The 26,287-nt window shown below is 40.8% G+C and overlaps 1 protein-coding gene across 3 annotated transcripts in view; it reads right to left on the bottom strand.

Annotated features, from left to right (window-relative positions):
- Positions 1-26,287, bottom strand: part of DMD (dystrophin) — a 2,123,521-nt gene that overhangs the window by 69,953 nt on the left and 2,027,281 nt on the right. For all 3 annotated transcript variants that reach the window (XM_060138437.1, XM_060138436.1, XM_060138438.1), the window contains one exon: positions 2,171-2,337. In XM_060138437.1, the coding sequence (XP_059994420.1) occupies positions 2,171-2,337 (167 nt within the window). The remainder of the gene's footprint in view (positions 1-2,170; positions 2,338-26,287) is intronic.

The raw sequence follows: 26,287 nt of genomic DNA, 5'->3' as shown, positions 1-26,287 counted from the left end.
TTAATTCTGGAAACAGAATGCAGGGTTCATTAATCCCACAAGGTAAGTGATTAACTTCCTACTTCCAGATTTCTCTGGTGCTTCTCCTACAGTATCAAAATATTTTGGCAGAAAGATTACCCTATAAACATTTGGAAGGAGGGGAGAAAAACTCAGCTCTTATTTAAACTCCACTAGGAACTCTTTCAGATTAAGTAGGAAGATAGTGGCAAACTTCCAGGCTTTTGAAGACCAGATACTAGAATTTGAAAGAACTTCCAGAAAGGATAGATTGATGCATTGCGGGCTCCCGTACCCATCAAAAAGGCACAAAAGTTTTCTGAGGGAATTATTTTCAAAAAAATGATAAAGATAAAGCATTTCATAAGACAAAAGAAAATTAAACAAGAACTCTCAATTAAAGCAAATCTTGCTTTAACTACATTTTCTGATTGACAGAGATGACTCATCTTCAGATTGTTACTTGGATAATCTCTTTTATCTGTCTCTCTTCAGAAATCCCTCATCACATTACCTCCACATGATAATGGAAGCCCCAAGAAAAGACACAATTTGGGTAAGATGTAAGTACTACATGGTACATTTCCCCCCCATTCTCAGAATACTGTATTCTTCATTTCATACCCTCCCTGGCTTGTGCTTTCTCAGATAAGAATCTTAGCCAATTAAAATAAACATATTCCTTATGTCACATATGGGAATGTGGGAAAAAAAGCTACTGTTTTTAGATCCCAACCGTCTTCTGAGAGCGGGGGAAAGGAGGAAAGAGAAGTGCTCATTCCTAAAATAATCTACTTTCATAAGGGCAAAAGAAGTGAATGTGAAAATGCTCTCTTTGATCCTCCAAAGCATTCTCCTTTTTCATTTTATAAAACTTCCCCCAGTATACAAATCTTACCGGCGAAGGAAGCTAAGAAAAGATAGGTAAGAAATGCAGTGGAGCCCCGCCCCCCGCCCCCCAGCATCACTCTTACCTGCCAAAACCAGGAAGGAAAAAAGGTGTCCTGTGCAAGCACTGCCTACTCAACGTTGTCTATCTAGGCTTTAGAAACCTCTGAAGGTTTCTGCAAAACCTCTTTGTAAACAGCATGAAGTATGGTAGGACAAACACCAACGGTAAAGGAGCACAGTGAATGAAAAGCACACAAATGGTACAAAGCAGTTATTAGGAAACAAAGTAATGAAATAAGTCTAAGCATAACCAGAAATGGGTGTCTACTTAGCTGATAAGTGCATTCTGAACAGCCATAGATGATATAGCTAGTTTACAACTTGATGGCTTACTCGTTGCTATGGAAACCTTGATGTTGATCCAGATGTTTAAATACATCATCATTTCACAATCTGGATTTGGGATTATTGTTCAATAATATTAATTCATTTAAAAATATCCTGTCTCCCCAAACAGGTCAACAAGATTGAAGATTTAACAGCCAATCAATCGTTTTCTGGGACATTTCAAGAATATCAGAATAATAACCTGCGATGTTTCCTACCACTTTCACTTTTCAATTTATAAGGAACGTTTTCTTTTTTTAGCTGCTTTGTGAATCTTTCATTTACTTGCACACTTTATATTCATTCCCTCAGAAGTTCATTAGGATACTATGAAAAGAGCGCAATCAGATTCACAGATAAAGAAGTATGTTCTAGGGTGCTCGAAACAATTCTTGTTACCTTAGGGCAAGAACAGTGGTGCAAAGTGATTAAGAGAGTGAGCTGCCATGACAGGTCTCCCAAAATAGAATCATCCCTTAGTTTTATAACTGATTCTTGGAGAGTTTCTATAAACAGAAAAGACCATGGGAAAAAAGAAAGAGATGACCAAAATGTTTTGGTTCGAGGAAAGAGGAGGTACAGTTAATCTGTATATACTTGATGGACAAACATCTTGGTGGAGACAGGCAGTCAGTCCCGATCAACCAAGAACATGGCTCTGCAGAGCTGAAGAGTGAAGGCGGAGAAAGACGCCTGCCTAATGAGGTAGATCCACTAGAACGACCCAGTGATCAGGGGAGTGACAGGAGTGATCAATGCTCCAGCCTGATCACCTCCTCTCCCACTGTGCAGAGGACCAAACTAACAGCAACTGGTAGAGGAGATAAAAGATCAAGTCATAAAAAGGTGAGAAATGATCAAATAAAATGACATTTGGGGGCGTTGCTCATACCTGAAGCCGATGATTGGACACTCCTTGCAGATGTTACACTTGGCCTGATGCTTCGCAGTCTCCGCAGCGGCCACTCTATGCAGGACGGGCAGCCACACCATGGACTGGGGTTCCAGTCTCATCCAGTCGAGGAAGAGGGCTGCTTCAATCTCAGGCTTATTATTAGCCTGCAAAGACAGGAGGCCAAAGAATGCAAGGAGAGAAGGTAAGAAAGTAAAGGAGGCAAATGTCAGCTCAGGTAACGCGTTAAAGAAAGAAAGAAAGATCAATAGTGGCACAGTGAGGCCAACTCTTCACAGGCTGTTTCTGCAAATGTCCCCCCAGCATCTACACAAGCCACCTACCCCTATGGCTTTGGGAAACTGCTATTACCCTGTTTGGCTACTAGATGACAAGAAAGCAAAGCAGAACAAACAAACGGAAAAAGTACAGCAAAATACACACCTGGGAGAGACTATATTTAGCTCCAGTTTTGGAACAGATATATAAAAGTTAGCCAGAAGTAAAATGCAAGCATTTACTGATAAAATTTCAAAGGAGAAAAAGAAAAAAAAAAAAAACAACTCAAGGAACTATCGCTCCCTTTTCTTCTAGTGAATCTGTTTCTCAGTGTTTCATAGAATCATAATGAAGAGGCGTTACAATTCATCTGGTCCCAAAGCTTCATTTTACAGACAAGACAGCTGAGATGTAGATGAGCGAAGTGGCTTTTTCAAAGGCCAGACAACTAACTCCCTGGCAGCAGAGCTGATACTAGCATCCAAACCTCCTGGTCTAGTGCTGTTTTCATAGTGGCCTGCTGCTTTTCTGTCTGTCTGTCTGTCTCTAGTTCTCTCTTTTGGAGTCTAAGTTAAATAAATACCATTCCTCCCAGCGAGTATAATGATTTTAGAAAATTCAAAATATTACTTATCCATCACTTGATTGGTATGTTACCACAGTCAACATTTTAATTATATGTTGTTTTTAACCCTACAAGACCGTGTTTCGTGTTTTTATACTGTTAGATTGACCCATATATTGACCACTTTTGGGGAGTTTGCTTCTCATTGCGTCCTTCAACTCAAATCTCCCATCTGGGATCAGTTCTGCCAAAGTGTATCCTTCAGTATTTCCTTTTGTTAAGTGTCTGTTGATGGCTAATCTCTCAGATTCTGTTTGCCTGAAAGTCTCTTTTTCTATGCACATTCTTGATTGCTATCCTCACTGGGTATAGATTTTTAGATTGAAAGGGTTTTTTTTGTTTTCGTTGTTGTGTTGTGTTTTGTTTGTTTCGATTTTGTTTCAGCACACTGAAATATCATTCCACCTTTATCTCACTTTCTCTGCTGCTAACTGTTGATAAGTCAGCTGTGAAGCTGTTGGTTCCTTGAAGGTCATCTGTCCTTTTCCTGTCTTGTACTGTACTTCTAGGATTTTATTGATACTTTTTAGGATTCATGGGGCTTCACGAAACTGTGGGTTATAGACTCTTTAGTCAGCTCTGGAATCTTCTCAGTCATGACCTCAACAAATACTGCCTCTTCTCCATTCCCTCTCTCCTCTGCTTACAGAAACCTATTAGGTAAATGGTAGACTTTCTCAACCTAACCTCCATTTCTCTGAACAGGCTTTCCTTAGTTTTCCTCTATTTTTGGTCTTTCTGTGCTTCATCCCCAATACTTCCTTCTGCCCTACTGCCTGGGTATCTAGTTCTCTCCTTAGCAGCATCCAGTCTACTGTAAGCCCATACATTAAGTTTTAAATTTTGATTATTGTACTTTTTAGTATCTATAAGTTATACTTGGTCATTTTTTTAACATCTTTATTGGAGTATAATTGCTTTACAATGGTGTGTTAGTTTTGCCGTATAACAAAGTGAATCAGCTATACATATACATATATCCCCGTATCTCCTCCCTCTTGCATCTCCCTCCCACCCTCCCTATCCCACCCCTCTAGCTGGTCACAAAGCACCGAGCTGATCTCCCTGTGCTATGCGGCTGCTTCCCACTAGCTATCTATTTTACACTTGGTAGTGTATATATGTCCATGCCACTCTTTCACTTCGTCCCAGCTTACCCTTCCCCCTCCCTGTGTCCTCAACTCCATTCTCTACATCTGTGTCTTTATTCCTGTCCTGCCCCTAGGTTCTTCAGAACCTTTTTTTTTTGATTCCATATATATGTGTTAGCATGCGGTATTTGTTTTTCTCTTTCTGACTTCACTCTGTATGACAGACTCTAGGTCCATCTACCTCACTACAAATAACTCAATTTCGTTTCTTCTTATGGCTGAGTAATATTCCATTGAATATATGTGCCACATCTTCTTTATCCATTCATCTGTTGATGGACACTTAGGTTGTTTCCATCTCCGGGCTATTGTAAATAGAGCTGCAATGAACATTTTGGTACATGACTCTTCTTGAATTACGGTTTTCTCAGGGTATATGCCCAGTAGTGGGATGGCTGGGTCGTATGGTAGTTCTATTTTTAGTTTTTTAAGGAACCTCCATACTGTTCGCCATAGTGGCTGTATCAATTTACATTCCCACCAACAGTGCAAGAATGTTCCCTTTTCTCCACACCCTCTCCAGCATTTATTGTTTGTAGATTTTTTGATGATGGCCATTCTGACTGGTGTGAGGTGATACCTCAATGTAGTTTTGATTTGCATTTCTCTAATGATTAGTGATGTTGAGCATCCTTTCATGTGTTTGTTGGCCATCTGTATGTCTTCTTTGGAGAAATGTCTATTTAGGTCTTCTGCCCATTTTTGGATTGGGTTGTTGTTTTCTTTTTTATTGAGCTGCACGAACTGCTTATAAATTTTGGAGATCAATCCTTTCTCAGTTGCTTCATTCACAAATATTTTCTCCCATTCTGAGGGTTGCCTTTCCTTCTTGTTTATGCTTTCTTTGCTGTGCAAAAGCTTTTAAGTTTCATTAGGTCCCATTTGTTTATCTTTGTTTTTATTTCCATTTCTCTAGGAGCTAGGTCACAAAGGATCTTGCTGTGATTTATGTCATAGAGTGTTCTGCCTATGTTTTCCTCTAAGACTTTGATAGTGTCTGGCCTTATATTTAGGTCTTTAATCCAATTTGAGTTTATTTTGGGGTATGCTGTTAGGAAGTGTTCTAATTTCATTCTTTAACATGTAGCTGTCCAGGTTTCCCAGCACCACTTACTGAAGAGGCTGTCTTTTCTCCATTGTATAGTCTTGCCTCCTTTATCAAAAATAAGGTGACCATATGTGCGTGGGTTTATCTCTGGGCTTTCTACCCTGTTCCATTGATCTATATTTGTTTTTGTGCCAGTACCATATTGTCTTGATGACTGTAGCTTTGTAGTATAGTCTGAAGTCCAGGAGCCTGATTCCTCCAACTCCGTTTTTCGTTCTAAAGATTGCTTTGGCTATTCGCGGTCTTTTGTGTTTCCATACAAATTGTGAAATTTTTTGTTCTAGTTCTGTGAAAAATGCCATTGGTAGTTTGATAGGGATTGCACTGAATCTGTAGATTGCTTTAGGTAGTAGAGTCATTTCCACAGTGTTGACTCTTACAATCCAAGAACATGGTATATCTCTCCGTCTGTTTGTATCATCTTTAATTTCTTTCATCAGTGTCTTATGGTTTTCAGCATACAGGTCTTTTGTCTCCTCAGGTATGTTTATTCCTAGGTATTTTATTCTTTTTGCTGCAATGGGAACTGGGAGTGTTTCCTTAATTTCTGTTTCAGATTTTTCATCATTAGTGCATTAATTTTGTATGCTGTTACTTTACCAAATTAATTGATTAGCACTAGTAGTTTTCTGGTAGCATCTTTAGGATTCTCTATGTATAGTATCATGTCATCTGCAAATAGTGACAGCTTTACTTCTTCTTTTCTGATTTGGATTCCGTTCATTTCTTTTTCTTCTCTGAATGCCGTAGCTACGACTTCCAAAGCTATGTTGAATAAGAGTGGTGAGAGTGGACATCTTTGTCTTGTTCCTGACCTCAGAGGAAATGGTTTCAGTTTTTCACCATTGAGAATAATGCTGGCTGTGCGTTTGTCATATATGGCCTTTATTATGTTGAGGCAAGTTCCCTCTGTGCCTACTTTCTGGAGGGTTTTTATGATAAATGGGTGCTGGGTTTTGTCGAAAGTTTTTCTGCATCTACTGAGATGACCATATGGTTTTTCTCCTTCAATTTGTTAATATGGTGTATCAGATAGACTGATTTGTGTATACTGAAGAATCCTTGCATTACTGGGATAAACCCCATTGGATCATGGTGTATGATCCTTTTAAGGTGCTGTTGGATTCAGGTTGCTAGTATTTTGTTGAGGATTTTTGCATCTATGTTCATCAGTGATATTGGCCTGTAGTTTTCTTTCTTTGTGACGTCTTTGTCTCGTTTTGGTATCAGGGTGATGGTGGCCTCATAGAATGAGTTCAGGAGTGTTCCTCCCTCTGCTATATTTTGTAAGAGCTTGAGAAGGATAGGTGTTAGCTCTTCTCTAAATGTTTGAGAGAATTCGCCTGTGAAGCCATCTGGGCTTGGACTTTTGTTCGTTGGAAGATTTTTAATCACAGTCTCAATGTCAGTGCTTGTGACTGGTCTGTTTATATTTTCTATTGCTTCCTGGTTCAGTCTCGGAATGTTGTGCTTTGCTAAGAATTTGTCCATTTCTTCCAGGTTGTCCATTTTATTGGCGTAGAGTTGCTTGTAGTAATCTCTGATGATCCTTTGTATTTCTGCAGTGTCAGTTGTTACTTCTTTTTCATTTCTAATTCTATTGATTTGAGTCTTCTTTTTTTCTTGATGAGTCTGGCAAATGGTTTATCGATTTTATCTTCTCAAAGAACCAGCTTTTAGTTTTATTGATCTTTGCTACTGTTTCCTTCATTTCTTTTTCATTTATTTCTGATCTGATCTTTATGATATATTTCCTTCTGTTAACTTTGGGGTTTTTTGGTTCTCCTTTCTGTAACTGCTTTAGGTGTAAGGTTAGATTGTTTTTTTTGTGGTACGCGGGTCTCTCACTGTTGTGGCCTCTCCCGTTGCGGAGCACAGGCTCCGGATGCGCAGGCTCAGGGCCGTGGCTCGCGGGCCCAGCTGCTCCCCGGCCTGTGGGATCTTCCTGGACTGGGGCATGAAACCGTGTCCTCTGCATCGGCAGGCAGAATCTCAACCACTGTGCCACCAGGGAAGCCCCGGTTAGACTGTTTATTTGAGATGTTTCTTGTTTCTTGAGGTAGGAATGCATTGCTACAAACTTTCCTCTTAGAACTGCTTTTGCTGCATCCCATAGGTTTTGGGTCGTCATGTTTTCATTGTCATTTGTTTCTAGGTATTTTTTGATTTCCTCTTTGATTTCTTCAGTGATCTCTTGGTTATTTAGTAGTGCATTGTTTAGCCTCCATGTTTTTGTAGTTTCTACAGGTTTTTCCCTGTAATTGATATCTAGTCTCATAGCATTGTGGTTGGAAAAGATGCGTGATACGATTTCAATTTTCCTACATTTACCAAGGCTTCATTTGTGACCCAAGATATGATCTGTCCCGGAGAATTTCCATGAGCACTTGAGAAGAATGGGTATTCTGTTGTTTTTGGATGGAATGTCCTATAAATATCAATTAAGTCCATCTTGTTTAATGTATCATTTAAAGCTTGTGTTTCCTTATTTATTTTCATTTTGGATGGTCTGTCCATTGGTGAAAGTGGGGTGTTAAAGTCCCCTACTATGATTGCATTACTGTCGACTGCCCCTTTTATGGCTGTTAACATTTGCCTTATGTATTGAGGTGCTCCTATGTTGGATGCATAAATATTTACAATTGGTATGTCTTCTTCTTGGATTGATCCCTTGATCATTGTGTAGTGTCCTTCTTTGTGTCTTGTAATAGTCTTCATTTTAAAGTCTATTTTGTCTGATATGAGAATTGCTACTCCAGCTTTCTTCTGGTTTCCATTTGCATGGAATATCTTTTCCATCCCCTCACTTTCAGTCTGTATGTGTCCCTAAGTCTGACGTGGGTCTCGTGTAGACAGCATATATATGGGTCTCGTTTTTGTATCTATTCAGCCAGTCTATGTCTTTTGGTTGGAGCATTTACATTTAAGGTAATTATCGATATGTATGTTCCTATTACCATTTTCTTAATTGTTTGGGATTTGTTATTGTAGGTCGTTTCCTTCTCTTGTGTTTCCTGCCTAGAGAAGTTCCTTTAGCGTTTGTTGTATAGCTGGTTTGGTGGTGCGGAATTCTCTTAGCTTCTGCTTGTCTGTAAAGGTTTTAATTTCTCTGTTGAATCTGAATGAGATCCTTGCTGGGTAGACTAATCCTGGTTGTAGCTTTTTCCCTTTCATCACTTTAAACATGTCTTGCCACTCCCTTCTGGCTTGCAGAGTTTCTGCTGAAAGATCAGCTGTTAACCTTATCGGGATTCCCACGTATGTTACTTGTTGCTTTTCTCTTGCTGCTTTTAATATTTTTTCTTTGCATTTAATTTTTGATAGTTTGTTTAATATGTGTCTTGGCGTGTTTCTCCTTGGATTTATCCCCTATGGGACTCTCTGTGCTTACTGGACTTGACTGACTATTTCTTTTCCCATATTGGGGAAGTTTTCAACTATAAACTCTTCAAATATTTTCTCAGTCCCTTTCTTTTTCTCTTCTTCTTCTGGGACCCCTATAATTCGAATGTTGGTGCATTTAATGTTGTCCCAGTGGTCTCTGAGACTGTCCTCAATTCTTTTCATTCTTTTTTCTTTATTCTGCTCTGCGGTAGTTATTTCCACTAGTTTATCTTCCAGGTCACTTATCCGTTCTTCTGCCTCAGTTACTCTGCTACTGATCCCTTCTAGAGAATTTTTAATTTCATGTATTGCGTTGTTCATCATTGTTTGTTTGCTCTTTAGTTCTTCTAGGTCCTTGTTAAAAGTTTCTTGTATTTTCTCCATTCTATTTCCAAGATTTTGGGTCATCCTTCCTCTCATTACTCTGAATTCTTTTTCAGGTAGACTGCCAATTTCCTCCTCATTTGTTAGGTCTGCTGGGTTTTTATCTTGCTCCTTCATCTGCTGTGAATTTCTCTGTCTTCTCATTTTGCTTAACTTACTGTGTTTGGGGTCTCCTTTTCGCAGGCTGCAGGTTCGTAGTTCCTTTTGTTTTTGGTGTCTGCCCCCAGTGGCTAAGGTTGGTTCAGTGGCTTGTGTAGGCTTCCTGGTGGAGGGGACTGGCGCCTGTGTTCTGGTGGATGAGGCTGGATCTTGTCTTTCTGGTGGGCAGGACCGCGCCCCGTGGTGTGTTTTGGGGTGCCTGTGACCTTGTTATGATTTTAGGCAGCCTATCTGCTAATGGGTGGGGTTGTTTCTGTCTTGCTAGTTGTTTGGCATGGGGTGTCCAGCACTGAGGCTTGCTGGTTGTTGAGTGGAGCTGGGTCTTAGCATTGAGATGGAGATCTCTGGGAGATTTTCGCCATTTGATATTACATGGAGCCAGGAGGTCTCTGGTGGACCAATGTCCTGAACTCAGCTCCCCCACCTCAGAGGCACAGGCCTGACACCTGGCCGGAGCACCAAGACCCTGTCAGCCATACGGCCAGACCAAGTTCAGCCAAAGTTGTGATACTTATTTCTCTTGTAGGAGTCCACATGGTATTAAGAGGCACCGTGGGAAGAGTGTGTCTTGGGTCCTGTGGATTACCTTTTCCTTCAGTCGCACCACCTCCCGGCAGGTCCTGAGGAGACGGGGCTCCTCCCAGCGTGAACTGGACCCCACAATGTCCCAAAGCCAAAGCCCCAGCAAGTCCTGAGGAGACTTGGCTCCCATTAGCATGGACTCGACCCCGTGTTGTCCTGAAGCCCCTGGGCTGTCAGCATGGACTCAACCCCATGTGTTCCAGAAGCCAAAGCCCCAGCGGGTCCTGAGGAGACCAGGTTCACGTCAGCTGCCCGGGGGAGCCCTACTGGGTCATTTTTAAGGTCACTTCTATAGTCTGTGGTTCCCTAAAGATATTTTTCAATGTTGTTTCTTATTTTTTGGACAGAGTATATACATAGTTTTAAAAAAATCCTCTCTTTCCAATGATTCCAAGATATGAAATTATTGCGGGTCTGCTTCAGGGGTCTGTTATTTCTGCTGGTTCTCACTCACTTTAGTTTCTTGTGGGCTTAATTCTCTTTACTATGAACTATGATAACCTTAAAAGTATTTTCTGGAGATACTCTGAGCCCTAGAATGAAAGTGCTTTCTCCAGAGACAATTTTCATTTGCTTTTGCCAAGAGCCAACCAAAGGGCACTACCTATTCTGAGACCAATTTACACTGAATACATGATGGGATATTTAGTATCATACAAGTAATGAGTATGTGAATGGCAAACCCATGTTGCTTCTCTTGGAATGTGGATTGCTAATAAGGAATCTATTCACACTTTAGACAAAAAGCGCAAATGAACTCTTTGGCCAACCGAATAGTAGGATCTGGACCGACAGGCCATTTGGCTTGTAACACTACTTCAGAAGTACTCCACTCGTTACCCCTGATTATAAATTTAACACCATCATAATGAGCTGTTTAACCTTGAATTTCCTAGCTGCAAAATGGTATCAACTCAAGCCACTGATCAAAAGCTTTTGTTGAGCACTTCTCTCTGTGTAGAGTGCCATCACAGAGGTACTTTGTGAAAATTTGCTTAAAAATTAAAAAAGAATTATAGAATCTGAAGATAAAAGGGGCCGTGGAGGTGAATTCATACTTCTGGAACGGCACCACAGAGCTAGCTGTAAGACTCTCAGCAGTCACTGAGTTCAAACTTATCCAATGGCAGTGTGTTCTTATAGCCGCTATATAAACACCACCCGTGTGGGGGAGCAAATGGATGACCCTGAACGTTTGTGTACAGGCACCCGTCAAAAGTGCTTCGTCACACCGAGCTGAAATCCACCAGCATAGCCAATAGGAGCACAGGCTCCAGAGTCCAACCACAAGCGTTCAAGTCCCAGCTTTGCCACTGACTGTGTTACCTTGGGTAAATAGCTTTATCTTTCTGTGTATTAATTTTCCTCTGCCATGAAATGGAACTATTAATAGCACCTACCTCGTAGGATTGCTTTAAGCTTTAAATGAAAGGCACCTGGAACAATGTCTGGCATGTAACAATAGCCATGTCAGTGTTTGCTGTTGTTATTGTCATTATCATTATATGTTTGACCAGGAACCCAGAAGTTCTCAGCCTTCACAAATCCCTTTAAATCTTTTACCAGAGCTGTCATGTCTGTCCATGCCTCTTCATCCCTATTCCTTTTATTTCTTCCTCATATGACATGGCTTGGCTTGCCATTGTCCTTTAGAAAACTATTTTCCAACTATGATCTGCTGTGAATGGTACCTCCATTTCTCTGGACAGTATAACTGGATGACTTTCTTTTGTTCTGTACTATAGGCTCACACAGGGTTTCTACTCAACTAAAATCTCTGGGTCAGTGTTTCCCAATGTGTCCAGCAGATCAATGATCCAGCAAAATGTTTCATGAAGAGAAGGTCAGATTAATTAAGGACACATTGCACATTATATCTGTCTCTTAAAATTCTTAATGCACGTTAACATACTAAAAGCTGAGATGGTTGTCAGTAAAGAAACACATTAAACCTTATTTGACCTCAGAGTTTCCCACACTAATTATTCAGTGATCCCAGGACATTTATCATTTTTTTTTTAAGTTATAAGGCTTGTGAACAGAAGGTACTAATGCACTGTTGGGCATGATAAGAAATGCAGTTGGCTGTTTTCAGTGATTCCTCCATTTTGTACTTGTTCATTTGGGATTTGTTTCCTTCCACTTCTGTCAAGGACTTTCCTGTTAGTTTTAGCCCACTGTATAATCTCATCTATATCTTTAAGAATCCTGACTCTTACAGCCAATGAATTAGCCATTCTTCCCAACTCTGTGTAAGTTTTACATCTTAAAATATGTGTTCTGTCTTCACCAAAAAGTCACTAGTGAATATCAAACAGGCCAAGGTCACACATGGGCCGCACTCCACAGACTGCACCTCTGGTCAGCACAAATCCACAATCCAGCCCTCTCTGCTTGTTGGACTGTGACTCTTTCCAGTTATATTATTATTTAGTCTCTACTGAATGTGTTTCTCCATCTTGTAAACAAAGATACAGTGAGAGACTGTGTCAAAACAACAGCAAGTTTCGGCTACGATATGTCCTATAACAATCTCTCGCTCCACTGGTCTAGAAACTAAATTTATCAAAATAACCCTTTCGAGCTAGGACAAAAACCATCAACGAAAGACAGCAAATTGAAAAGCATTGCTAATTCATTCCAATTTAAAACACGGGGTTTATTGTTGCCTAATCTGGACCTATATCTATTTCCCTGACTTAGGTTTAAATGATAGTTTGTTTAATGATAGATTCAAAGACATGCTACAAAGAAAGAATTCAGGCTTAATACAGAAAGCAGAATATTAACAGAAAGCTTCTATTCATTCCGGAAGACAGAAAAAAATCTGACCATGGGTCAGCAACAAAGGTAGGTGTCCAAAATAAAGGGGGAAAAAAAAAGACCACGTCTGTGATGTATAATAAAGGCATAGCAAGTATAGTGTGAAGAAATGATCACATTACCCTAAGTACTGTTCAAAGCCTTCTTAGAAAACGGTGTCTAGTTCTGGTGGCTATAGCTGACCCAGAACTTAGAGAAGGCTTGGCAGAAAGGCAGAGCGATAATTAAAGGGTTTGAAAGACCTATGAGAACAGTTTAAGGGAACTGGGATTATTTAGTCATTAAAAAACACCCAAAAAACACGAGGCTGTGCAAGACAGAGTGGCTGAAGGGGCGATTTAATAACAGTTTTCAATTATGTGAACGGCTCTGCCATGGAGGCCTGTGACCAGCTGTTCGATTTCTCCACTGAGGACAGAACAAGAAGGATTTAGGCTGTAACTCATACGGAAGCGTTTCCTGATAATGAAAGTTGTTAAAGCACTAGTGTGCATTACCAAGGGAAGCTAGAGAATGTTCTCCTCTTTCAAAATACCATAGATTCTCCTGTGCTTAAAGGCTGGAAATTCCCAAGGTTCTTCCCACCTCCACAGACGCAAGGTCCATCATTTTGGCTCTTTTAAAACCACTCGGCTATGCCAACTGACAGCACTGAAGACAAGATATGGGGATTCACATTCTCATTCTGTTTCGATCTTTCATGTTCACTACAAACCATTCTGTATCCTAGTGTTATATTCCCTCTCCTTTTGTCTGGCGATGAAGAAGGGAAGAATTAAAAATCAGGCAAGCGTCTCTAAAGAGCTAAAACAACTGGAACTAAAACCCAGCTAAAATTACATTTTGATCATTCTAGAAAAAAAATAAATAGCTTAGTTTGGAATGACAGGAAGTTGCTGAGGTCAAAAGACAGGTATGGTGGCAATGGATTGAGATCATCCTTGTAGGTACCATTAGCTGCTGACCTACATATAGGTCTCAGATAGCTTCTCTTGCTATCAAGGATGACCTTGCCCTTGCCCCTGCCCCTACATGCCAGTTTCAAACCATCTAAGCAAAAACTCTTAGAACGGGCCATTTAGCCCTGGGTTTTGTTGTTTGTTTTGGGCAATGCCTCCTCTTTTCTCTTTTATGGCGTGCACACACAAAGCAAGGATATCACAGCTCCTTCCACTGGGACAGCCACAGTACGCAAGTATCTTGCATCTCCACTCCTTCTCTCTTGGTCCTCTCGTCAGCAACTACCCACAGCATGGAGGCTAGGGAAGGAATCCACTGTAATTACTGCTGCCGCCTTACAGCATATGGCAGGGTGGCTTTATACAGATGTCATCTTAACAACATACAAAGACAGTCAAAGGGGGAACTTCTCTGGTGGTCCAGTGAGTAAGACTCCACGTTCCCAATGCAGGGGGCCCGGGTTCGATCCCCAGTCAGGGAGCTGAATCCTGCATGCATGCCGCAACTAAAAGTCCGCATGCTGCAACTAAGAACTCCACATGACGCAGCTAAAGATCCCGCATGCTGCAACTAAGAGCCGGCATGATGCAATGAAGAGCCCGTGTGCCACAACTAAGACCCGGCGCAGCCAGAGTAAAAAAATAAATATTTATTTAAAAAAACCAAAAAACCCCCAGACAGTTAAAGGAATCCCAGAATCCCAGTATCTGGAATTTCTAGCCAAGGGATGTAATTCCCAATATAATAATTTCAAAGGACATTACGTGGCAAGTTGGGAGTTAGGGGATTTGCCAGGGTTCAGAATAACTTTTGGGTTTCTTTCCCGTTGTGCCTTCCATAAACCCTTAGGAACTCAAGGGCCAGGCTCCGAATGGCTACCAGGGTGTCAACCTGAATATTTACTTTTCTCTCAGGCTAACAGTATCAGTTCATGGCCACAGAAGAAATGCAATGGCAAGGTTTCTCAGCAAGCCCCACACTCCAACTGCTAAAAACACATACAACATATTTTTAAGAGACGGTAACTGACATCGCAATTGTCAGGCTTTTGAAAAACCATGTCAATCCTTAATAAACTGAAAAAACTTAGTATAGAGAAAAGTAAACATTGTTTACAGTAAGAGACTGTACCCAGTAGTTCTCAGATGATAAAAAGGAACCACGTTTTGCTCTGGAAACAATACTTGTCTAAACCTCCTTCGTTTCTCTCCTAGGTTGCAGGTTATTTAAAGACAGGAACTATGTTTCTACACCTTCCATGAAGGTTTGCTGAATTGAACGATGGGTGGGAATTAAACTGTGATCACGATAATTAAAAGGAAGGATTGTAGTATCTGAATGAGGTTAGAATAAAAAAAAAATACTGCCTACTCATCCTGAAGAGAAAAAAAAAAAAAGAAAAAAGCTCATAAGGGTTGTCTAAGGAACCGAAGACAAAATAAGTACGTTCTCAAACGCCCAATTTACTTTTAAATAGTTTTTAAAGTAACTGGCCTCTGTTGGTTTGTCTGTTACAGTATCACACGCAAAAGGCTAACCCACAGTCTATTCCTGGATTTGGAGGGTAATATTTAGAATGATCTGGCTTAAAATGTAGGAAGATGCAAAATCTATACTGGGGGCCTGAAGGGAACCTCACAGGCAGGCAGCCGTGCTCGAGGTCAGAGACAATTCTGTGCCTCAGAGGACATCTGACAATGTCTAGAGACGTTTTTGGTTGTCACAACTGGGGTACAGAGACAGGTCAGGATCCTGCTAAACATCCAACAATGCACAGAACAGCCCCCTACAACAAAGAATCTTCCAGGCCAAAGCGTCAGTAGTGCCAAGATTGAGAAACCCTGCCCGAACGTTAACACCGTACATGGCCAGGGTTCATGTGTCAAAACTAAGAAACCAACATGGGTCCACTGTGATTAACTAAATGCTACAGGGCACCTAACAGGCAGGCAGCTATCCTCTACAACACAGCAGCCGAGAAGCTACGGTAGGCCTGTTCAATTACTGACTGGTAGAGAAGGGCTTCATTGGTTAACACGTTGTGGACAGAGAAATGCGATGTCGTTTCACACCTGTCAGAATGGTTATCATCAAGAAGACAAGAGATGAGCATTGGTGAGGCTGGAGAAAAGGGAACCCTTGTGCACTGTTGGTGGGAATGTAAATTGGTTTAGCCATCATGGAAAACATTATGGAGGTTCCTCAAAAAATTAAAAATAGATCTACCATGAGATCCAGCAACTACACTTCTAGGTATATATCCAAAGGAAACGAAAACAGGATATTGAAGAAATATCCGTACTCCCATGTTCACTGCAGCATTATTCACAATAGCCAAGACTTGGAAACAACCTAAGTGTCTGTCAACGGATGAATGGATAAAAAAAGATGTGGTGTGCATATATACAGTAGAATATCATTCATTCAGCCATGAGAAAGCAGGAAATCTTGCCATTTTTGACAATAAAGAAGGACCTTGAGGGTGTTATGCTAAGTGAGATAACTCAGACAGAGAAAGACAGATATGTATGGTATCACTTACATGTGGAATCTAAAAAGCTGAACTCCCCAAAACAGAGTAGAATGGTGGTTATTAGAGGCTGAGGGTAGGGGAATTGGGGAGATTATCCACTTACAGCTAGTAGATAAATAAGTCTTGGAGCTCTAATACACAGCCCAGTGATTTTAGTCAACAATACTGTATTATAAACTTCAAAGTTGCTAAGAGACCCGATCTCAATTGTTCTCACCACAAAAGAGAAACGGTAATTCTGTGACGTGGGAGAGGTGTCAGCTAACACGAGGGTGGTACTCATATTGCAGTGTAAGTGTCAAATCAACACGTTGTACATTAAACTATAAAATCTTATATGTCAATTATACCTCAATTAAAAATTTTTAAGGTTGTACATTAAACTTATACCATGTTATATGTCAATTATACCTCAATTTTTAAAATTGTAAGCTAAAAATATACTTACATATTGTGGAGAGAGGAAAGAGAAAGGACTGATAAATTAAAAAAGCCCAAACTGGAAGTAACAAGGGAACACGCTAAAATCGTAGACCCTGATTTGAAATCAGGTTGCTTTTCAAATAGAAACTCTATGCCATGTATTTCATGACAAATAACAGAAATTTATTTATTCATGGCAAATCATTAACCAAAGCAAGGTTAAGGCAGTCAGCTAGTACAAGTGTGTGTGTGTGTGTGTGTGTGTGTGTGTGTGTGTGTGTGTACATGTGTGAGTGTATGTTTTCATTTCTTTAGTAGAGTTCCTGCCCATTTCAAAGAAAAATAGTAAGTAAATTCAGAAATATTGCATGCATTCATATGCATGGATAGAATTTCCAAACATTCTTATTGACAGAAATTTATGGAAAATACTGGGGACAAACCACAGATTTTTTAAAAAGGTTAATCTCTCCTTCCTGGCCATTTTCATCTGCTGTTTTCACTAGTAAAATGTTCCCTTCATAAATCCAAATAACCCTTTCAATATCGCTGCCACTGTTAATAGGGTATAGCATTAATAGCTGACAACCGAACTTTTCTGGCCCTGATTGTAAAAAGCCCTAGTGTTTGGAAAGATTTGCTGAATTCAAATTGATCAAAACTGTTTTGTGAATTACAGTCTGTACACAAAGATTTAGAGCTACAAAGAGAATGGTTAGCCAGGGTCAGACCGTATAGGACAGGCAGTTCCTGACTGTTCCCTGAGCTGCTATTACGATTTCTTTAACAACCACTAAATCTACCAAGGGCATCAGTGGACTATTTTATGTAAGAGAGAAGTCTACACTAGCAACGAACATAAAAGGAGGAACAAGAAAAAGTTGTAAAGAATATTAATGACCCTTCTTCCAAACAATCCCAATTTTTCTGAAAATCAAATGAGTGATAAAAAATCTGCTATAAAACTATACGAAAGCTGCATGTAACAAATAAAACAGAAGGAAGGTGGCATTTTGATCATCTCAGACATAAGATCCTTGTGTCTTACCTTTGAGTTGTTGAGGAAACTATAGTGTAGGGGCACCAGGGATTATTTATATGAGGCTCCACACAATGTTTTTCACATCTTGTTCTTAGTCTATGCTACTTCTATTCAGAGAACAGGTGGTCTCACGTGAAAGGCCACGCTATGCATATAAGACTGCTTTCTGTATCTTGTATCGCTGTTAAAAGAATTGCTACCCAGAAGATCAGGTAAGACTTGGCTGATAATGACCCAGCTTTAAAGTATACACAGTACTCCATATCCCTTTCTGCCTTCTCCATTTACAACACTTAGCATATAAAATCGAAGAAACCTGGGGAGAAGTAACTCTTGAGATAATGTTTCACCTGATGTTACAGATGAGAAAAGGCTCAAAGAGGAAACAGCTCAAGATCATCTATTAGTTGAGACTAAAATATGTATGCCTAAAGGAGTTTGTAAAGAAGGGTGGACAAAAGTGATTTCCGATGGGAACATACAAGGCTGATCTCCAAAATCTTTTGAATCTTTAACTTGGCCAAGAGTTCCAGAGGCTCTGCTATCTAAATATGGCCTACCTGAGACAATGCCCAGGTACCAATCTTGAACTGAATTCTATGCTGGTCTACTGAGAGCTGCATGAAGATACAATTGAATATTCAATAAGCACTGAGGTAAATGCATACTCCTATCTCTTCTGATTGTCTCCTTTCCTCCTTCTTTTTGACATTACATGTCCTTCCTCCTACCGTTAGATGCTATGACATATATGAGCTACATGGACTGACAGGTGCAGGTTAACATAAATTGAGGTAGCAAAAGGGAAAAAGAAACAGAAAAGCCTATGAGTTTCTCAATCCTCATCAGCACATAACTCATGTTATATGACTTGGTCCCACAAAAGAGTTGGCTGATATGGAAATGTATTTATCAGACACATGCTTACATTGTTACGGGGGGGAAAGGACGGTTAATTCCATGCACTGGCATTTTAAGCAATGTCATGGCAAAGATGGTATCCAAAGGCAGCTCAGTCAGGAGAAGTCCCATTCTCTCTACACGGAAAATCACCCTGGATGTCCATGGTGATACTCAGAAAAAGAGAGGGGAAAAGTGGGAGCTCTGTTACAGAAGAAAACCAGCTAATACGTGCAGAAAAAATGGTAGAATGAGAAAACCACTATTAGGCGACCACTAATGTAATCACTGAATTAGAAAAGGATCACCAATGGAGGCTAAAACCATAGGGTGAAAGGCTGTTGAGGAATAGAATGATCACAAGTGCTCAAAGTATCACAAAAATGACCTTCTAATTTACAAAGGGAAAAGGATACTTTTATAATGGAAATATCTGACACCACCTTACCGTTCTTAGCATTACTGATAAGAACCAAGTGTCATTTTGTCCCTCCAGCTGTGATGTAGTGGGAAAGACACAGTAGCGCCTCTACCGTCCTCTTGCCAAAACAAAAAAATTCAACCTGAATCTAATCCAAAGAAACAGCCAGAAAAATCCAGAATATGAGGCATTCTTAAGAAAGCTGCTTGGACTCTTCAAAAATGTCAATATCATGAATGAAAAAACCAAAACATGCTGGGAGACTGTTCAGATTAAGTGAAAGTACAGAGGCATGACAAGCCAATGAAAGACAAAGACCTTGACTGGATCCTGGAAGAAAACTACCAGAAATAAGGAACATTCCAAAGCCATGGGGACATTTCAATGTGGACTGCATGCTAGATGGTATGACTGACTTAATGTTAAATTTGTGTGTGGCAGTAGTATTGCAGTTATGCAGGAGAGAGGCTTTTTGAAACAAGATATATGGGGAAAAGTTCAGGGGTTTATGTTTTATGGTATGATGGCCTTTTACCTTTAAATGGTAAAGGAGGAAGGTGTGTCTGTGTGTGTAGATTCAAATGCACACATACATGGGAAAAGTGAAATGTAAATGGGGCAAAACGCTAACCAGGGGTTGGACAGATGTACGAGACATACAGGTGTTGATCATACTACCCTTTCAACTCTTCTTTATACTTGAAATTTTTTCAAAATAAAACACTGGTTGGAAACCATTGTTTCTCACCAAGCACCCCCCTTCCTGGGGGGAGGGCAAGGAAGGCAAGAGTGTAAGGAACTGTGATAACTGTGATAGGGGAGGGGGAAATGCATTAATAACCAACGGTATAAAATGTGAAAAACTCTTCAGGACTAGTTTTCTCGCAAAACACAAACCTAACACCAAACTGATGTCCTCCCTGTCCTTAGCTTCATTGCTCTAATGTGTCCCCTCATATACTCGGCCGAGATGTGCTTTCCCCAGATACCCGACTATGAAATTTCAGCCATAAATACGAGTTGAAGAAGCCCAACGTTACCAGAAATTTTTCTTGTTTGAAATAAGGATTGAGAGGTCAACAGCTGTGTTCATGAGACAAGAAGAAGTAAAAGGCTTCCCATAACTGCTGTCTTGGGTAGAAATCAAGTATTTTATTTAAAGTTCTGAAGATAATGAGCAGGTTGGAGGCCAGCAGTCACTGCTCTAAATATTAATGAGGACTCTGAATCACCCATTAAAGATAAAATAAGCCCAAACAGTAACACACAGTGATTATCCGCTCTTCATTTACATGTTCAAGGACAACTGTCCTGACCTCAGGCTTTCCACTCCACCTGACTAATAAACCAATTAACACCATGGCTCCAGGGCACAGAAGCACAATTTTTAAATCTATGCAAACCTGTAAGTATACTCAATGTTATTCATTTATGCTAGAGAGTTCTTATTTAACAGAAAACTTTCACAGATACATGGTAGAGCACATATATCTGCCTGTAGATATCATGGAATATCTTTTCTCAAGTAGGTATCAGGACAAATTATGCTCAAGTACAAGACAGCACATTAACTCTTCCACTGCTGCCTCCTACGATCATTTAAAATCCAGTTCAGGAAGAGGCAAAAGTATAGGAACAGAACACAGAGACTGGGAGCAGGCAGGATGACAACAAAACAAGAGGGAATGTTAGGGGTGATGCAAATGTTCTGTCTTGATTGTAGTGGTGGCGACAAAACTGTATGTCTAAACTCAGAGAAGTGAACACTGGAACAGACTGTACTGTATTTTTTTTAATGTAGCTTAAAAAAAAAAAAGCTAGGGCTTCCCTGGTGGCGCAGTGGTTGAGAGTCTGCCTGCCGATGCAGGGGACACGGGGTCCTTCCCCGGTCCGGGAAGATCCCACATGCTGCGGAGCGGCTGGGCCCGTGAGCCATGGCCGCTGAGCCTGCGCGTCCGGAGCATGTGCTCCGCAACGGGAGAGGCCACAACAGTGAGAGGCCCACGTACCGCAAAAAAAAAAAAAAAAAAAAAGCTAATTAGAATTTTTTTTTTTTTACTATTTTTTCAAATGCCCTCCCCCAAAACCCAAAGCAAACAAAAAAAAAACCCCTTTAGCTGTTAGTGTATCAAGACACCCTGGATAAACAGATAAGGGTGTCCCAGGAAGAAGTTTTGCACTTCCCTTTATCTTAAATAATCTTCGTAGAAAGACAGATTTTTTTAAAAAAAAAATCCAATTTACAAGCCAGTGACAAACATGGGAAAAAAGAAAATGGTAAATGTTGAACTCATATTTCCTTGTTTCTCTGAGCTTTGTGGGTAAGTATCAGTTTGAGTTAGAATTAATGGTGAACTGATCAAAGGGAGTCCAGAATACACTTCAACTAAAAGCATGGCTCTCAAAAAAAAAGGTGTTTTTCATTAGCACCTCTGCCTCAGCTTCTGTAGGAAAGGGGGGAGAGGGGAGGGGAGGGGAGGGGAGGAGAGGAAGGAAAATTTGGTCCTAACAAAGACTTCTGCTCTAGAAGGGTAAAAAGGAGAAACAGAATGACATGTGCTTTTCCTTAGCAGTAAGTGTATAAATGAAACAGGTTTCAACTCCAACACAAACCTATCTTTGAAACACTGGTGAAGAAAATATCTACCACTCCACATGGAGAAGTTAACAGCATAAACCACGACGTAATTATGAAGGTAAACCACCACAGCTTATAGTCAAAATAGAAAAGAAGAGCAACTGAAAACCAATAGTGAACTCCAGACAATGCTGATGATACCCTGATAAAAGGTCTTTCCCCCAAATTTGCAGGAATTCTGTCCATGAGCAGGCCCAGTAGGAGCTCGGTGACGCTAGCTCTACTTATACATACCAAGCCCTAGTAACTTATATCGTAGTTATTAGTGAGTATCCATCAGTCCAAACGGGTGTAAAAAGAATGTCCGTAAGACCAAAGGGCCCATATTGTTTTTTTTTGAAGGAACACCTTTATTTTATTTTGTTTTTTTAGGCCGCTCCATACAGGCATGCGGGATCTTAGCTCCCCGACCAGGGATCGAACCCGCGCCCCCTGCAGTGGAAGCGCGGCATCTTAACAACTGGACCGCCAGGGAAGTCCCAAAAGGGCCCATAACGGCCCAAGGAAACCTAGGCAAAGCAGATTTTTTAGGAGTTATTTTAAGGATGGGAAATATAAAATGTGATCAATTGGCATGAGGAATGCTGCCAAGCTGGTTAAGGAGTGTGTTGGCATGGTACTTTAACACCATCTCAAGAGTCTCTAAACTCTCATCTACAGATGCTGGGTTATGGATAAAAGGAATTGTTAATCTTGGTGGGCTATTCTCATGTTAAAATACACTTCAGATAATCATAACTAACTATGTGCCCACCACTCTACGTGCCCTGCCTCTATTAGCTCACTTAATCCTCACACCTGCTCCAGGAGCTTAGGGGCCAGGAAGGTCAAGAAATGTGCCCAAGGTTGCACACCCAGCAAACAGCAGAGCTGGGATTTGAACCTGGGCAGCCAGCTTCAGGGCCTATGTGCTTAACCACTCTGCCACTCACTACTCCAGATGTCCTGGAATGATTTACTATTTACACACACACACACACACACACACACACACACACTAGTTCTCGACAGTTGAGGTGGTAATTTATTCCCATTTCTGTATCATTCTATATTACAGCAACTGTGCACAGATGATATTCATTTTTGTCAGAGGAATATAAGAACTCAGAAGACAGATGAAAAAGCAACTTATTCATTTTGAATGCATGAATACAACAGGAGGCAGAAAACAGATGCAGAATGAACAGCTTTTGGCACGCAAGCTCTTGTAGGTGAAGCATATTGAATACAAAGTTGGTACACTCGATTCTGTCTAAACAATAAGGTGCTTACAATGTTTACAGAAGAAAATACTACAAAGACTATCGGGGGGAGGGGAGAAGGGAGTACCTCTCAGGGCACTGCCGAATGCCAATTTACAGACACATGACTCTTTTCTGGAGTCACTTAAAAGCGTAAAGTTTTGCCCACCTAAGAGGAAATACTATTTCATTTCATTTGGAAGTAGACTAGACACCTGAAATTGGGATTAGAGTATTTTAAATACAGATCATAGTGTGTGTGTACACATGTGTGTTGGGGTAGGTGAAGGCGTGTTCATTTATCCACATATCCTATTATAACCTAAAATTCACATAAAGGATCATGCTAACACTTTCTTCGTTCAGTCTAATATTTGAACTGGTTAAAGCCATTTATTTCTACTCAGATGGTTTAGCAGAAGGAAATGCTGGCTTGGAACACAGGGAACTTGGGCCTGATGTCTAGTTCTGACGTAAATATAATTGCAGAATGGAGAAAATATTCACTCTGCCTACGTGGGTTTCAGTTTTCTCATCTGAAGAAGGAGAGATGTGGACAATGTCTCAGGTTCCTTCGGACAGCCTGTTGACTCTCTGCCAGGGCAGACCTGGCCTTGCGGAGGTCATAAAGATCGATCTATTCTGCCAACAGGGAAGATCCCATGGAATATGAAAGATCAACCCGATGATGCATTACCTGAAGCTGTATTTCCAAAACAAACTAGTTTCAAATCTTTACTTCTACTAATGCCCAAAAGAGTCATTTTCCCAGTACACGTGTTGACTGCCATACGCTTCTAATGTAGAAACGTATCCTGTTGCCTCCTTTAATATCACTGAAGGTACTACTGTCAAATCCATACGTTTATAGTGAATTTTCCCTTTTAAAAGCCACAGATATGACTTCATTTCCTGGCCTCATGGATAATTCCTTGATGGACCTATACTGATTTTTAAACAGGCAAAGCATTTTATTTGGACTTGGCAATTCCTTTTCTCTTTAAGAAGTTTTCGGGGTTTTTTTTCCAATTTTTTAAAACTGTGGTAAGATACATATACCATAAAATTTACGATCTTAACCATTTTTAAGTGGATAGTTCAATGGTATTAAGTGTATACATACTGTTGTGCAACCATCACCGCCATCCATCCCCAGATGGGCTGAGGAAACCTACAAAAAGATCACCCAGCTACCACTGCACGTGAAAACACTGCTCTGCTCTCGTCCTGTCCCTGCCAGGCCCTTGTCTGAGCCAGAAGCCAACACTTTCCTAACTGTACCGACTTGAAAAGAAGGAAGTTTTCTAGTCGGTGACAAAAAAAAAAAAAAAAAAAGGAAATAAAAAGACTATAGTCTGAAGTCAACTTCTCCTTCTGTGATGCAGGGAATGTATTTCTAGGAGAAACAAGTACTTTCCTGCTGTTCATTTCCTTAGGCTGGTAGAAGGAACAGCCTTTGAGCACAAGCTTGCTGAAGGAACCAGCCCGGCCCCATTCCCAAGGTCTTATGCTTCAAACAAAGGGCAGGGGGCATTATCACTCCTGTTATCTTTCCCTCCAGCAAACATTGAATTTTCATGCATGCTGCATGGTTTCCGAAAGGCAAGGTGATAGCCAGAGCTCCTGGCTGAGGAAAAGCCCGCCAGGGCTAGGACGCCAATTCTGAAGGAAGAATTCACAATGGATCTGTTCACGCAGACTGCCAATTCCTACCAAGTAGAGAGGGCCCCCAAATCTGAGTAATATAAACCTCACCCGGCTCTGTACCCATAGGACGTGCACCACAGCCTTTTAGCAACATCCAATTTGCCAACGCTCAGTGTCTTAAAGTGAGGATTCCTCTTCTCCCCAACTCTCCTATGTTCCCTATTTTGTTATGGCATCATGTATTCTAGCAGAGACCCAGAAAAAAAATGCCTGTTATTTCACCTTGGGAAGCTGGAGAGCCTTAAAATGAAAAAATGCATATTTGGGGATGAGGCGGAAAATGGGCGGGGGGGTGGGGGAGGCATGCGCTCTGGACTAGGAATCAAACTCTTCCACCAGCTGAGGAAACGCAGGGGCGCTGATAAATTGTTCATCTATTAAAAAAACCATAAAACAACCCCCCCCAACCTGCTTATTCTATTCTCTTCAAAGGGTTTGGGAAGATTAAATGAGAACTGTGTAACAAAAGTAGAATATTACCATCAGTAGCAGTAGTAACAGTATTATTTACAAGCATGGTTAGTACAAATGGTAGGGAGAATCTGTTACTTGGTAGTGAAAGCAAACCGTGGGCAGCTATGGAAACAGATCAGGAAAGGTCTGAGAGTTAAGTAGAGAAATTAGGATTTATTCAGTGGACCGTGAAAAGAAATTGAAGATTTCGAAGCACGGTGTCATACACTGAATACGTTTCTCTAAAACCGGTATGAGAGCAGTGAGACTGACAAAAGGCACCAGGGGGTCTAGAGGAGGCTTGCTAGGAAGACAGTGCAATAATCTATGCAAGTGATGAGAAGGCCTGAAAATAGCGTATGAGTGGCAATGAACAGGAATCACACAAAAGATGCTTCTTTCCCTTAAAAAGAAAAGTTAGCACTTTACTCATTTTTTTTTCTAATTCTAAATGTTCAAAGAAGAAAATCTGGAAAATACAAGAGAGTAGGGAAAAAACCCCGTCCTGTCACCACTGTTAATATCTTGATAGATTTCCCCCCAGTCTCAGAAAAGACCTTTCTGAGAGCTTCGAGACTGGCTAGCCAGGATGTGTTCAACCACTATGCGATCAGGTAGTGGACTGAGTTCAAAGTTCTGACGCTGAGAAGAGAGTGTAGCTGTTACAGGGACAGGGACAGAGCGAAACAAGAGGAAGCAGGTGAGTGAAGAAGGCAAGCATCCTGCAAGAGAATGCAACAGGCAGTCGTGGAACAGACCGGGCTCCTGATAAGAGGACGGCACGACGGAAAGTAGAGTTTCTGTTCAGCAGCCCCTTGTCCCGACAACCAAGTTCAAGAGGCTAGAGCTTACTTATTCCCACCACAAAAGAGAAATGGTAATTATATGACGTGATGGCACTAACTACTGCTACAATGGCAATCATATTACAATATACAAATGCATCAAATCAACGTGCTGTACACCTTAAATTCACACCATGTTATATGTCAGATACATAAAAAAAAAAAACCAGAGAGAGCCAGAGTCTGCAGTGAGGGTGACGATGGCTGCAGCACCATCAGTTCCGCGAGGTGACAGGACAATGGCTCCAGTGGCCCTGAGGCCAGCCCGCCTGACTTTGCGGCAGGAACCGTCTCTCAATAGAGATGGCTGTCGGCAGGTTCGAGCTCTGACCGTTACTCTCAACCTCAGTCACAAGACATACACAACTGTGTATATATGTATATGCGAACACGTGTGTGTGTACGTGTGTGTGTGTGTGTGTGTGTGTGTGTGTGTGTGTTTCACAATTAGAAAGTAAA

The sequence above is a fragment of the Lagenorhynchus albirostris genome, chromosome X (genome assembly GCF_949774975.1).
Source record: "Lagenorhynchus albirostris chromosome X, mLagAlb1.1, whole genome shotgun sequence".
NCBI classification, from domain to species: Eukaryota; Metazoa; Chordata; class Mammalia; order Artiodactyla; family Delphinidae; genus Lagenorhynchus; species Lagenorhynchus albirostris.
Note: the sequence above shows the minus strand (reverse complement) of the source record. Positions and strands in the feature narration are given on the sequence as shown.